The sequence below is a fragment of the Babylonia areolata genome, chromosome 26 (assembly GCF_041734735.1).
Source record: "Babylonia areolata isolate BAREFJ2019XMU chromosome 26, ASM4173473v1, whole genome shotgun sequence".
In the NCBI taxonomy this organism is placed as follows: domain Eukaryota; kingdom Metazoa; phylum Mollusca; class Gastropoda; order Neogastropoda; family Buccinidae; genus Babylonia; species Babylonia areolata.
This window is the reverse complement of record NC_134901.1, coordinates 36,440,021-36,456,119: the sequence shown is the minus strand read 5'-3', so window position 1 is coordinate 36,456,119 and position 16,099 is coordinate 36,440,021. Positions and strand designations below refer to the sequence as shown.

Here is a 16,099-nt window from a genome sequence, read left to right as displayed (position 1 = left end):
ATGGAGCAACTACAAATCCAGATAAATCTTTTCAAACTCTTTTTTTGGTTGTGATAGTGACTTGTGGACAAGAGAAAGAGCAGGGGGCAGGTTGTGATAGTGACCTGTGGATGAGAGAAAGAGTGGGGGGCAGGCTGTGATAGTGACCTGTGGACAAGAGAGAGTGGGGGGCAGGTTGTGATAGTGACCTGTGGACAAGAGAAAGAGTGGGGGGGCAGGTTGTGATAGTGACCTGTGGACAAAAGAAAGAGTGGGGGGGCAGGTTGTGATAGTGACCTGTGGACAAGAGAAAGAGTGGGGGGGGGGGGCAGGTTGTGATAGTGACCTGTGGACAAGAGAAAGAGTGGGGGCAGGTTGTGATAGTGACCTGTGGACAAGAGAAAGAGTGGGGGGGCAGGTTGTGATAGTGACCTGTGGACAAAAGAAAGAGTGGGGGGGCAGGTTGTGATAGTGACCTGTGGACAAGAGAAAGAGTGGGGGCAGGTTGTGATAGTGACCTGTGGACAAGAGAAAGAGTGGGGGGGCGGGGGGGGGGCAGGTTGTGATAGTGACCTGTGGACAAGAGAAAGAGTGGGGGCAGGTTGTGATAGTGACCTGTGGACAAGAGAAAGAGTGGGGGGGGGGGGCAGGTTGTGATAGTGACCTGTGGACAAGAGAAAGAGTGGGGGGGGGGCAGGTTGTGATAGTGACCTGTGGGCAAGAGAAAGAGCAAGGGGCAGGTTGTGATAGTGACCTGTGGACAAGAGAAAGAGTGGGGGGCCAGGTTGTGATAGTGACCTGTGGACAAGAGAAAGAGTGAGGGGGGGGCAGGTTGTGATAGTGACCTGTGGACAAGAGTGGGGGGGGGGGGCAGGTTGTGATAGTGACCTGTGGACAAGAGAAAGAGTGGGGGCGGGGCAGGTTGTGATAGTGACCTGTGGACAAGAGAAAGAGTGGGGGGCAGGTTGTGATAGTGACCTGTGGACAAGAGAAAGAGTGGGGGTGGGGGGGCAGGTTGTGATAGTGACCTGTGGACAAGAGAAAGAGTGGGGGGCAGGTTGTGATAGTGACCTGTGGACAAGAGAAAGAGTGGGGGGGCAGGTTGTGATAGTGACCTGTGGACAAAAGAAAGAGTGGGGGGGCAGGTTGTGATAGTGACCTGTAGACAAGAGAAAGAGTGGGGGGCAGATTGTGATAGTGACCTGTGGTGGACAAGAGAAAGAGCAGGGGGCAGGTTGTGATAGTGACCTGTGGACAAAAGAAAGAGTGGGGGCAGGTTGTGATAGTGACCTGTGGTGGATGTGAGAAAAAATGGGGGGCAGGTTGTGATAGTGACCTGTGCACAAGAGAAAAAGCGGGGGGCAGATTGTGATACTGACCTTTTCCAATGCACTGCAGTCCTTGTCCTTGTGCAGGTAGTGGTCCTGCCAGAACACCAACAGGTCCCTGCAAGTCAAAGCACACCACTGTCACAATGCACGGCTGTGCTGTCGCTCATTTTCACACCCAACACACACACATACACATTTTTGTTTTCACTGTGTGGGAGTGACTCATTTTGTTCTGTTCTCCTCAAGGCAGCCAACTACGAGGATGGAGAATCTGCTGCACTTATGGGGTGGGAGAGGTGAGGAGTTGCGATTTTTTGGTGAAACACCTGTCATCCCTTTGTGCCAGGTGCCCAACTACTGACCAGACCCTGAAGCACCTATTTCACTGCGTAATGTTATCCACAACTTTTGATTGCCCTGCAAGCATTTTTTTTTTAAATTTTTTTTTTAAGCAATATTTGGATATGTCACAACTGATGAATTTCAATTTTCCAAATTATTTGAGTTACTGTGCATGCACGAAACTGCCGCTCATCAAAATCCCTGATTGCACTACCAGGAACAAAAAAAGACACTAATCATGAAGTCACAAACCCTGTTCACAGATTTAGCATCACTAGACACCACAGACATACACACACACAACCGAACACTAGATTACTGATTGATTGATTGATATGGATACTAAAACAGTGCCTATCCTCGGTTGGAGACCAAGCTCTAAGCGCTTTACAAACACGGGGTCATTTACACAACAGGCTGCCTACCTGTGTTGAGCTGACTGACGGATGCCATTGGGCGCTCATCATTCGTTTCCCATGTCATTCAATCAGATTTCAGGCATGCACACATAGACACTCAGACAAACATGTAACATTTAACATTTTACGTGAATGACCGTTTTGTTTATTTACCCCGCCATGTGGGCAGCCATACTCCGTTTTCGGAGGTGTGCATGCTGGGTATGTTCTGTTTCCATAACCCACCAAACGCTGACATGGATTACAGGATCTTTAACGTGCGCATTTGATCTTCTGCGTGCGTATACACACAAAGGGGGTTCAGGCACTGGCAGGTCTGCACATATGTTGACCTGGGAGATCGGAAAAATCTCCACCCTTTACCCACCAGGCACCACTGAGATTCAAACCCGGGACCCTCTGATTGAAAGTCCAACGCTTTAACCATTCGGCTAATGCACAAGTTATAACATAGACTCACTTTGTTTACACTAGTGAGTCAAAAAGGGTTGCACCACATCACAGCAATGCAATCTCCCTGAGGAGAGCAGCAGAAAGAAACCTGCTGTGACAATATGCAATACTGCACCATCACAGCCAGGGAGGAGACAGGACAGGGAGAGAGCACAGGAAAGAAGAGATGCCCCTGACCTGAAGTTCTGCAGGATGGACCCTGACCCAGTGACGTCGGCCATGTTCTCCTTCTCGTCTCGCAGGGCCTGCAGGTAGCGGGGCAGCTGGTCCTTCTTGTTGGCAAACATCAGGAACACCAGGGTCGTGTTCAGACAGCTCACGTTCTCCTGTCATCAACAACACACAGTGAAATGGATTTATCACAGCAGGAACATACACTGCAAGGTATTAACCCATTAGGAACACTCAATGCAAGGTATCTATCACATTGGGAACACACAAAAATGCCTATTTTTACTGTAGTACTTGTATCGCAAAAACCACTGCCAACCAAATCACTAATCCAGTTCAATGACTTTGCATCATAAGGCAAGTCCAGCACTATCACAGCATGAAGACTCGAGCAGGAGCCAACACAATCAAACCCAGAAACTTCTGCACCAAACTGGCCTCACAATCAAACCAGGACACATCCTTTTAAAACTTGCTTTAGGTGGTGGTGATTATTTTATTTTATTTTTTTTTTTTTTTTTTTTTTTGTGGGGGGGGGGGGGTGTTCCCTCTGTCAGGTGACCAGATAAGTATACAAGTATCCCACATACTCACACTTCTGTCTGGTGACCAGATAAGTATACAAGTATCCCATATACTTACACTTTTGTCTGGTGACATGATAAGTATACAAGTATCCCATATACTTACACTTCTGTCAGGTGACCAGATAAGTATACAAGTATCCCATATACTCACACTTCTGTCTGGTGACCAGATAAGTATACAAGTATCCCACATACTCACACTTCTGTCTGGTGACCAGATAAGTATACAAGTATCCCATATACTTACACTTCTGTCAGGTGACCAGATAAGTATACAAGTATCCCACATACTCACACTTCTGTCAGGTGACCAGATAAGTATACAAGTATCCCATATACTTACACTTCTGTCAGGTGACCAGATAAGTATACAAGTATCCCACATACTCACACTTCTGTCTGGTGACCAGATAAGTATACAAGTATCCCACATACTCACACTTCTGTCTGGTGACCAGATAAGTATACAAGTATCCCACATACTCACACTTCTGTCTGGTGACCAGATAAGTATACAAGTATCCCATATACTTACACTTCTGTCAGGTGACCAGATAAGTATACAAGTATCCCACATACTCACACTTCTGTCTGGTGACCAGATAAGTATACAAGTATCCCACATACTCACACTTCTGTCTGGTGACCAGATAAGTATACAAGTATCCCATATACTCACACTTCTGTCAGGTGACCAGATAAGTATACAAATGTCCCACATACTCACACTTCTGTCTGGTGAGCAGATAAGTATACAAGTATCCCATATACTTACACTTTTGTCTGGTGACCAGATAAGTATACAAGTATCCCACATACTCACACTTCTGTCTGGTGACCAGATAAGTATACAAGTATCCCACATACTCACACTTCTGTCTGGTGACCAGATAAGTATACAAGTATCCCATATACTTACACTTCTGTCAGGTGACCAGATAAGTATACAAGTATCCCATATACTCACACTTCTGTCTGGTGACCAGATAAGTATACAAGTATCCCACATACTCACACTTCTGTCTGGTGACCAGATAAGTATACAAGTATCCCACACACTCACACTTCTGTCTGGTGACCAGATAAGTATACAAGTATCCCACATACTCACACTTCTGTCTGGTGACCAGATAAGTATACAAGTATCCCACATACTCACACTTCTGTCTGGTGACCAGATAAGTATACAAGCATCCCATATACGAGCGCTGGCCTAGTGGTAACACGTCTGGGTAAGAAACGAGAAAACCTGAGCGTGCATGATCAAATCCAACACTCACCAGTACTTTTTCCCCCTCCACTAGACTTTTGAGTGCTGGTCTGGATGCTAGTTATTCAGATGAGACAATAAACCAAGGTACAGTGTGGCATGAATTTAGCACACGTAAAAAAAAACTGTTACCCATGGCTACAGTTAGTCCCTGGTAAAATTCTGTAGGAAATCCACTTTGGAAAAGAAATACTCTAGCAGTCAGAAAAAAAAAACAAGGGGGGTGATCCTGCACTATGGCAATGCACTCTCCTGGGAAAGAACAGCCTGAATTTCACACAGAGGAATCTGTTGTGACAAAAGCACTCTTACATACAATACAGCATCAATCCATAATATCGATCCATCAGGACAACCATCATCTAGTCAGGCAATGTGGGGGCACAAGACAGGAATAAAGACCCCTGCCGGAGTCTGCGTCAGTGGGTCACAGTACTGTATGTGTAATTAAATGACCAGGCAATGGTGGGCCACTGACCTGTGTGAGGTTCTGCACACTGATGTTGGTAATCAGCTTGTACAAGTAGTCGAGCTGCCGCTTGAAGTCACTGATGTAGGCGATCAGTCGGCTCTCCTTCTTGTCCAGCTCTGTTATGCACACACACACACACACACACACATTGATAATGTTACAAAACAATATGTCATTCCAGTTATTGTGAGAACCAAGTTCAGAGTTGTTGTGCCCTTTGGGCAAGGAATCCAGTGTGGACCAAGTTCAGAGTTAATGTGTGTGCCATTTGTGCAAGGAATCTAGCAAGGACAGAGTTCAGAGTTAATGTGTGTGCCATTTGTGCAAGGAATCTAGTGAGGACAGAGTTCAGAGTTAATGTGTGTGCCATTTGTGCAAGGAATCTAGCAAGGACAGAGCTCAGAGTTATTGTGTGTGCCCTTTGTCCAAGGAATCCAGTGAGGACAGAGTTCAGAGTTATTGTGTGTGCCCTTTGTGCAAGGAATCCAGTGAGGACAGAGTTCAGAGTTACTGTGTGTGCCCTTTGTGCAAGGAATCCAGTGAGGACAGAGTTCAGAGTTACTGTGCCCTTTGTGCAAGGAATCCAGTGAGGACAGAGTTCAGAGTAACTGTGTGTGCCATTTGTGCAAGGAATCTAGCAAGGACTGAGTTCACTTTGTTCTGATATGTCCTGTCCTGACTGATCTACAAATCAAAATTCACTCCTAAAAAATATGTAATGTAAAACCCATGTTTATTTTCACTAAGTTTATTGAGGACATCGAATGATGAAAACACTTTACACTGTTTTGCTTTGTATCTTTATGAGGCATTTCCATAAAGAGAGACACTTCTATCTTAGTTTCATTGGTTATGGAAGAAATTGTGCTGTCTACATTAACAAGTACAACATGTAAAGTTCTGTTACTCCCTAGATATAGGGCTTTGGCCTTCACTGAATAAACCATCTAGTCTCGAGTCACAGCCACACAGCCAAACCACTGGGTCAATATGCTGTGGTACAAATGCTGAGGGGCAGCCTTCATCAACATCAAACACCTTCCACTCACTTTAAAATAAAGTAAGAATAAAAGAGTATTGTTCAGAAAAGTCTGAAGATTCACCTGATTTACTGGATATAAGATGGAACAGTTAAACTAACTTACCCTGCATTCCCCATTATTTATTTATTTTTTTTAAAACATGATCCTACCTTAACTTTTCTCTCACAGTTTAGCCCATTAATACGAAGTAGTAAGCAAAGCAAGCCCTGTCAAACCATGATGTCCCCCACCCTCCTACATCAAACCTACACCATCAGAGTTTCGTGAAGCTAATGCTTATGTCACCTTTTTGTCCGCAAACATATCAACAATTTCTCTTTCAGAGATGATTAAGAATTCCTTGTCTCTCACACAGCCTACCCTTCACCACTCATCACAATAAACATCCACGCACAAAAAAAACAACCAACCTCTGCCCTCGGAGCGGAAGTGCTCCAAGGAGAGCACCAGACTGCGGATGAACATGTTGGAGTCGACCATGTTCCGGTTGACAGTGTTGGTGAACTTCTCAAACTTGCTGAAGGAGGAGGAGGAGGAGGAGCGGGCCCCTGAGGCCTCCTTGGAGGAGGAGGAGGAGGGGCTCAGCACCGAGTCCAGCATGCGGAAGGCCTCCCAGTTGAACTTGACCAGCTCGCCCAGCAGGTCAAAGCTGCTCTGCAGGATCTCCTTATGCCGGATCTCATGCTCCACGATGTTGCTGGCCACATGCTGCACACACACAGGTCAACACACAGGTCAGCATAGGTCAACACACAGGTCAGCACAGGTGTCAGCATAGGTCAACACAGGTCGGCACAGGTCAACACACAGGTCAGCATAGGTCAACACACAGATCAGCATGTCAACACACAGGTCAGAACAGGTCAACACACAGATCAGCACACAGATCAATACACAGGTCAGCACAGATCAACACACAGGTCAGCACAGATCAACACACAGGTCAACACACAGGTAAGCATACAGGTAAACTCCACAATGTCACTGACAATACTGGTAAACACACAAGTAAACAGGTGTAGGTGGGGGTTTGGGGGAGAACACAAACAGGTACCACACATATGCAGGTATGCTCACAGATAAACAGGCGAGAGTGTGTGTGTGTGTGTGTGTATTTGTGTAGAAGAATGTGTGCATCAATGATGTGTGTATGTCTGTGTGTCTAATCTGACAGTTCTGTGAACAGTTTTTGCTTCTAATAACTATGAAAATGCGGCTGTCACACATAGCTCTCACAAACCCAGGGGGACAGGGAGGAGGGAGATTGTTGGCGTTTTCTTTGGGTGTATTTTCATTCAGTGTTGCGTACCATCATACTCGATCTAGAGAAGTTCCATAAAAATATGGAAAAGAACAAAAAATAAAAGGAGTTGGCAGGTCTGATGCATGCGTGCATGCATACATTCATATGCACGAGTGAGAGAGAGAGAGAGAGAGAGAGAGAGAGAGAGAGAAAGAGAGAGAGAGACAGAAAGAGAGAGAGAGAGAGAGTGCGTGTGTGTGTGTGTGTGTGTGCGTGCGTGTGTGTGGAAATAGAAACAGCGAGACACAAAGGAATACCATGAGAGTTTGGGCTCTGTAAGGTTTGTAACATGTCTGAGATTGTGGATGAGTTCCATTTTATAATGGAATGTCCCAATTATGATTCATGGCGAAATAGGTATGTTACTAAAAAATATCTGTCTCCAAAATTGGTTTTCAATTTATGTGATATGCTCAAAGGAGGCAAAAAAGTCATTTTAGCTGTAAGTAAGATGATTACATTTGCAAATGTTGCCTCGCTACACATTTGGAGTTAAAAGACATTTGTGTTTTCCCAACTTTTTTGCGACATTGTTGTGTGTTTGGAAATGTTTGTTCTGGGCATGAAAAGGAAATTTTGTAGTAATCCTCCATCCTCCAATAGGAGTGAAAAGGATAATTAAAACTTGAAACGTGTGTGTGTGTGCGCACGCGCGTGTGTACATGTGTGCAGAAACTTGTGTGTTTATGTCTGTGTGCATTAGAGGCAAAAAGACAGAAAAATTAATGTAAAACAGCGATGAAATGGTTCATGCCGGATCAGACTCACATGCAGGTCCTGTAATGGTTTTTGGTGTAAACATAAAAAACAAAAATAATTCTAAAAAAAAGAAAAAAAAGGGACTTACATGCAGGAGGCCGCGGCGCATGAGGAAGATCTGGTCGCAGTAAGAGGTGTCCCCCCGCAGGTAGCTCTCCACTGCTCTGGCCAGCCAGAACCTGCACACACACACACACAGTCACATACAACACACACACACCATACGCACACCACACACACACCGTATACATATCCCCCCCCACACACACACACCATGATATACACACACACACACACACCATGATATACACACACAAACACACACCATACATACACACGCCATGCGCACACACACACACACCATACACCACACACACACCATGCACACACACATCATCCACACACACACACACCCCTTAAACCACACACACACACACACACACACACACACAGACACCATCCACATACACACCACACACAACATACAGCATGCAATGCTGCTTCTTCTTCTGCCTTTTGGAGCTGCAGCTCCCAGGTTCACTCATATGCCCCCGCACACACACACACACACACGCATGTGCCCCATATCACACACACACTTGCGAAATACATACACATTCTGACAATACACACCAACACACACACAAGCCTAACACCAAACACACACTTCCCCCACCCATCACACATACACTCACTCACATTTAATCACTCACACATGCACACTTGTATACATGTCCCACATTCACATACACACAATAATACACACACACACAGACACCCCCCCCCACTCCCAATACACACACACACATGACCTACATCAAACACACACACCAAATGTATACAGACACTCCCCTCCCAATACACACACACACACACACACACACATGCCCAACACCACACACACACCAATCACAGACACTCCACATCCCCCCTAACCCCCAACCACCCCACCCCCACACACGCCCCAACACCAAACACAAAAACAGACAACCCCCACCCCCATACACACACACACAATGCCCCCCCCCCCTCTTCCCCCTCCCCCACCCCCCACCTTCCCCCCCAAAAAAATCAGTCATCCACTCCCCAAACAAGAGGGTGAAATGTACCTGAAGGTAGAGGTGGGTGGTTCCTTCTTCATGACCTCCACAATCTTGGACAGCAACCCTTTGCTGCCCCGACACATCAGCTGCCTGCACCCCCAACAAATACAGTGCAAGTGACATCAGTGTCTGATATTGTACTGTGTTGTGTTGTATTGCACTGTACTGTATGTGTTGTACTGTATAACACTGCGTTGTATTGCATAGCATTGTACTGCATTTGTGTTCTAATCCATAGAATTGCATTTTATTGTACTGCATTGCATTGCTTTGTATTGCACTGTGTCGTATTGTACTTACCATACTGCATTGTTTTTTTTTTCTAATTTGCATTCTATTACGTAACTTCCAGTCATAACAAAACATGCACGACACATCAGCCTCAACACAGTATCAGTGTCAGCATCAGTAGCTCAAGGAGGCGTCACTGCGTTCGGTCAAATCCATATACGCAAGACCACATCTGCCAAGCAGATGCCTGATCAGCAGCATAACCCAACATGCTTAGTCAGGCCTTGAGAACACAGCATAAGGGAAATCAGTGTCTGACACTGTACTGTGTTATATCATCTTGTATTACAATGCATTGCGTTGCGTTGTGTTGTGTTCTATTGTGTTTGTGCTGTGCTGTGCTGTGCTGTTCTGTGTTGCGCTGCGTTGTGTTGTCATAACATATATACACACACATCTGTTGTCAGCACTGTAAACACAATACTGTATTGTACTGCACTGTGTTGTATTTTAATGCACTGTCCTGTATGATGTATTGTATTGAAATACTCTTTGTCACTACACATTTCTTAACAGATCTGCACTACACATCACCTGTCTGCATCAACAAAACAACACAGAGAAAGAAAAATTGCATCTGTTTTTTTCTTCTTCCTTTCTTTTTTTTTTTTTTTTTTTTAAATCGTCGTTGTTGCTTTTGATCTTTTTTACAACTTTAAACAAATCTTTATTCAGAAAACATTTTAAAATGTACACATAAACAGCAGAAGAAGAAGAAATTCACAGCTTATATCGTGTTCAAGCATGTGAAAAAATATTTTTCGTTTGGTTTAGTCTGATGGCTGGTGAACCTTACTCAAATGGAGTTATGTTGAAATCACTGCTGTATACCAATGACAATTACTGTCTTCAGGGTTTTATTTCTCTGAACAGCCGTGACTATGACTGTACTAAGGACATGACAATAAACATAAGCATGATCATTGTCACATGTGACAGAAAAAAAAAGTAAAGAACTACATAAGACAACAAAAAAAAGAATAATACATAACAAGAAAAATAAGTAAGAGTGACAAACTTTACTTACTTGTTGATAGACTCAAGGTTTTGAAGTGCCAGCTGACCCGCATGCACTAAAAGGAAAACACACACGTATACCAAATAAACAGAGCTACAATAACTTTTTTTTTTTTAATAACAAAATATAAACTTTTCCTGTCAAATATTGGTAATGAACGCAAGCATGTTTGGAAACTTAACACACTGGAGGTGGTTCAAACATTTTTTTTTTTTTTTTTTTAACTTTTCTTTTTGTAAATCTCACAAGCACCTCTCACCAAAAAGCTTTAAATTATGAATGGACTTGCCATACATTCAAACCTTACCAGGCATCCATTCATGAAACACCAAGGTCTCTTGACACAAGTTTATGCATGTCTTGTTCTGGGGTGATTTATCTTCCATCGAAACAAAGAAGCAAGGAGACAGACAGAGACAGGGAGTGTGGTGGGGAGGAGGGATGGTTCCTGATGGGAATGGAAGTTTATGTTTCCTGACCAACAAACAAAAGAATTATTAGCTAATCTCCTTCAGTTTGTTTCTCACTCACAGCTAGTAAAGAATCAGTGCCACAGGCTCCCACTGAAGATAATTTCACTCTACCAGCATGTTATTTGTACTGCACTGTCTTTCTAACTCTGTGTGTGTGTGTGTGTGTGTGTGTGTGGTTCACGCAAGGCAAACTACTGTACCCTGAAGGCACATGCACAATACCAAAGGGCAATCTGTTATTGTATACTGGAACACTGCACACTAGTGAAAGACCAAACTCTTCTGTTTCCAATACAGGTATATATACAACAGCATATCAGCGCAACAACAACTTACCATTAATCTTTCTCACTTCATTCAGTTCATTCTTGGATAACAGTAAATGCTTGTAGCTGAAACACAAACAAAGCTTTATAATGTCATGCAAACTACCTGAACATCTGCACTTCAAATATGCAATAAATTCATCAACTAACTGACTGATTCCTCTTTTAAGACAGTATGGATATCTATCTCATTGCTATCTTCTGATAAAACAACACATAAAATCATTGATATTTTTAGTTTCACAGAGAAATCTTCAACCCGCACACACATAAAACACTCACACATGCACGCACATGCATACACACACCAACCACACTCTCACACACAACAAACACTCTCACATGTCCTTGTGTGCACACACACTCACTCACTCACTCACACACACACACACACACACACTAAACACACTCATGTGCATGCACACACACACACCAAACACACTCTCACATGTGCATGTGTACACACACTCACACAACACATACACATTTTCACTCACACCTTCATACCTCCTTTCCCTACCACACCCCACCCCCTGCACACACAAGCACACGTACACATACACCACCCCCTACAACCCCCATGGATCCCCCACATACACACACACGGAACAGACTCAGAGTGATCACCAAAGCTGTGCACAAGACACAGGAAATGCATCTTGAGGGACACACTCACACACACAAACACAGAAACAAACACAGACACACCCACCCACAGGACCACTGACAGAATGATCACAGAAGCTGTGCACCAGACACAGGAACTGGATCAAGGACCACAGCCCCCACCCCCAACCTCCCATACCCCCTCCCCTCCCCTCCCATCCCACACCCCACCCACTACACACACACAGGAGCACTGACTCTGAGTGATCACAGAAGCTGTGTACCAGGTGCAGGAACTACACCTTGTGGGCCATCACCCCCCCCCCCCCCACCACCCACACACAGAAGCACTGACTAAGTGATCACAGAAGCTGTGCACCAGACACAGGAACAGGATCTCGAGGATCACACCCCATCCACTAAACACACACACACACACTCTCTCTCTCTCACACACACACACACACACACCGCACACACACACAGAGGAATACCGACTCTGATTGATCACAGAAGCTGTGCACAAACACAGGAACTGGATCTCGAGGACCACACCCCATCCACTTAACACACCCACACACACACACACACACACACCGCACACACACAGAGGAATACTGACTCTGATTGATCACAGAAGCTGTGCACAAACACAGGAACTGGATCTCGAGGACCACACCCCATCCACTTAACACACCCATACACACACACACCCACACCGCACACACAGAGAGGAATACTGACTCTGAGTGATCACAGAAGCTGTGCACCAGGCGCAGGAACTGGATCTTGAGGGCCACCTCAGGACTGCACTCACAGGAGGCGTTGTGGCCGCGCAACCGGTGCCGGCTGTGGTGACGGACCCTGACACAACACACATCAACACAAGTTACTCCCCTTTCCCTTGGTGGCTCCCCCTTGTTGTCACTTCCTCTGCAATGCTTTGTGTTGTGTTGTGTCGTGTGTGTGCGTGTGAGAGTGAGGGAGAGAGACAGTGGATCTGTGTGCATGTGCATGCATGTTTGTGTGTGTGTGTGTGTGTGTGTGTGTACGTACTTGCACTGATATGTCCAGGACAGTGTGTACATGACTGTATGCTGTATTTGCAAGATAGCCATGCCTACATTTGAACACTGGGAAAATGATATTCAAATAAGCACCAGAATTTATTGCAGCAACATGTTCAAGATGTCACCAAAGAGAGTGGGGTTTTTTTGTTTTTTTTTTAATTCTTATAAGTTACACTTAAATAAGTATTTAAAAAAAAAAAAAAAAAAAGTAAAACAAATTGTGAGGAACTCATCTCTGAATTAAACCAAACAACAATTTTGGCCCTTTAATCTGCAGTAAACTCTCTCTCTCCCTGTCTCTCAAGCCGCCATACCAGAACTGGTAAGGCCTTAGACCAGTGCTCACCAGTGATCAGGGTTTGAGGCCCCATTTGCACAGTGCTGTGTCCTTGGGAAAGACGCTTAACTCCCATTTTCCTCACTCCACCCAGGTGTGAATGGGTACCCGAATTCGGATGGGGAAGGTTCAAACAGCGGAAGGAGAGGACTGGGCCCTGCCTTCCAAGGTCAAGCACTTGTCACTGTGGATATGAACTCACTGCCCTGATGGTGGAGTGATGGCCTAGAGGTAACGCGTCTGCCTTGGAAGCGAGAGAATCTGAGCACGCTGGTTCGAATCACGGCTCAGCCGCCGATATTTTCTCCCCCTCCACTAGACCTTGAGTGGTGGTCTGGACGGTCATTCGGATGAAAAGATAAACCGAGGCCCCGTGTGCAGCATGCACTTAGCGCATGTAGAAGAACCTACAGCAACAAAAGGGTTGTTCCTGGCAAAATTCTGTAGAAAAATCCACTTCGATAGGGAAAACAAATAAAACTGCAAGCAGGAAAAAAACAAAAAAATGGGTGGCGGTGTAGTGTACCGACATGCTCTCCCTGGGCAGAGCAGCCCAAATTTCACACAGACAAATCTGTTGTGATAAAATGAAATACAAAAACAAAAACAAATACAAAAAGGCTACTTGACCTAACACCCTCTCTGAACCTACACCCTCACACTACATGCGAATCACCAATTTGTCTACCTACAATTACAAACAAACACAACTTGCTCCATCAAAGCAGCAGCCAGTGTCCAAAGACAACAATGGTGCAGGCGACTAAAGAAAAAAAGGAACTTACAGCTGGTACTTCCATATGAACTGGTCGAACAGTTCACTGAGACCTGGCGCTAGCTTTAGATCAGCGAGCTTTCGCTGAACCTGAAACACAAACCATCATTGAATCTGAAACACACCACCACCACGAAAAGATGAGTGGAAACATGCACATATACAGTCACATAAAGACACTCACACAGAACTTCTCTTACTAATCAACCACAAAAGTAAGTCTCAAAAAACATATTCCAGTAAAAGAATTGAATCAGAGAGAGATATTTCTTATTCAGAATAAGACCACAGCCACTTGAAGGGGGTAATATAACAAAATAAACCAAAAAGAACTTTCTCACTTACACACATTGCTCATTTATAACCCACCCCCATTTGACCCCCCGAAAAATATCCCTCAGAATCACAAGCATTAAATGAGACATAGGGTCTAAAAGGGAGAAAGCTTGACATATGGCATCCTTTGATATTTGATTTAAAAAAATGGAGGGGGGGGGGGGGGAGGAAAAAGAAGATTCAATATGACAGCAGAGTAAACTGAAAAAGAAGGCAAGCCCACAGACTTACAGTACAGCGACTACAGGCAAGCCTGCTGACATGAAGTAATGAAGTACAGCCATACCAGGCAAACCTTCAAACATACACTACAGACAGACAACAGGCGAACCCACAAAGTACAGACAGATGACAAACTCATCAAGTGTCAGACTGACCACAGGCAAACCCAAAAACAAAAGTACGGACAGAACACAGGCCAACCCACAGATATAAAGTACAAACAGACCACTAAGTCAATAAGCAGGATCCAACAGTGAAGCAATGTGTCAGAAATCAAGAAAAAACCTGGTAAATACAGATAAAAAGAAAGACCACGACCAGCCCACCTTCAAAAAACAAAACCACCAAAAATAGAACACCAAATTAACCCCTGAAAATGGAGTATGGCTGCCTACATGGTGGGGTAAAAACGGTCATACACGTGTACATATGAGTGAACACGGGAGTTGCAGCCCACAAACATAGAAGAACACCAAACAACCATCAGTAATAAAAACCAACCAAAATAAAGAAGACGTAAAGAGCCTATAACAAAATCAACCAACATAAAGAAGATGCACAGAGACAATCAGAACCACACAGAGGACAGAACCATGGCCCACTTTTTTCCGGTGTTTGCCCAGCAGGAACAAGCCTAGCACGTAGACCACCTCCACACGATGGACCAGCTCCTCCGTGATCTTCAGACCCTGCTGCTGCACCAGGGCACCCCCCTCTGAGCACGGCTCAGAAATACCTGCCACCCAACACATCATTACTTCATGGCTCAGAGATACCTGCCACCGAACACACCTACACATCATTACTACATGGCTCAGAGATACCTGCCACCCAACACATCATCACTACATGGCTCAGAGATACCTGCCACCCAACACACCTACACATCATCACTACATGGCTCAGAGATACATGCCACCCAACACACACACACATCATCACTACATGGCTCAGAGATACCTGCCACTCAACACACCTACACATCATCACTACATGGCTCAGAGATACCTGCCACCCAACACACCCACACATCATCACTACATGGCTCAGAGATACCTGCCACCGAACACACCTACACATCATCACTACATGGCTCAGAGATACATGCCACCCAACACACCTACACATCATCACTACATGGCTCAGAGATACAAGCCACCCAACACACACACACATCATCACTACATGGCTCAGAGATACATGCCACCCAAAACACCTACACATCATTACTACATGGCTCAGAGATACCTGCCACCCAACACACACACACATCATCACTACATGGCTCAGAGATACCTGCCACCCAACACACACACACATATCACTACATGGCTCAGAGATACCTGCCACCCAACACACACACACATCATCACTACATGGCTCAGAGATACATGCCACCCAACACACACACAC

General features: G+C 44.9%; 1 protein-coding gene across 1 annotated transcript in view; it reads right to left on the bottom strand.

Moving 5' to 3' along the window:
• Positions 1 to 16,099, bottom strand: part of LOC143300750 (short transient receptor potential channel 4-associated protein-like) — a 40,538-nt gene that overhangs the window by 7,181 nt on the left and 17,258 nt on the right. Inside the window, exons 11-21 of the mRNA XM_076614656.1 lie at positions 15,289 to 15,422; positions 14,139 to 14,218; positions 12,691 to 12,810; positions 11,351 to 11,406; positions 10,551 to 10,596; positions 9,239 to 9,322; positions 8,218 to 8,308; positions 6,478 to 6,775; positions 5,031 to 5,140; positions 2,702 to 2,850; positions 1,359 to 1,425 (exon numbers count right to left, since the gene is read on the bottom strand). Of these exons, the coding sequence (XP_076470771.1) occupies positions 1,359 to 1,425; positions 2,702 to 2,850; positions 5,031 to 5,140; positions 6,478 to 6,775; positions 8,218 to 8,308; positions 9,239 to 9,322; positions 10,551 to 10,596; positions 11,351 to 11,406; positions 12,691 to 12,810; positions 14,139 to 14,218; positions 15,289 to 15,422 (1,235 nt within the window). The remainder of the gene's footprint in view (positions 1 to 1,358; positions 1,426 to 2,701; positions 2,851 to 5,030; positions 5,141 to 6,477; positions 6,776 to 8,217; positions 8,309 to 9,238; positions 9,323 to 10,550; positions 10,597 to 11,350; positions 11,407 to 12,690; positions 12,811 to 14,138; positions 14,219 to 15,288; positions 15,423 to 16,099) is intronic.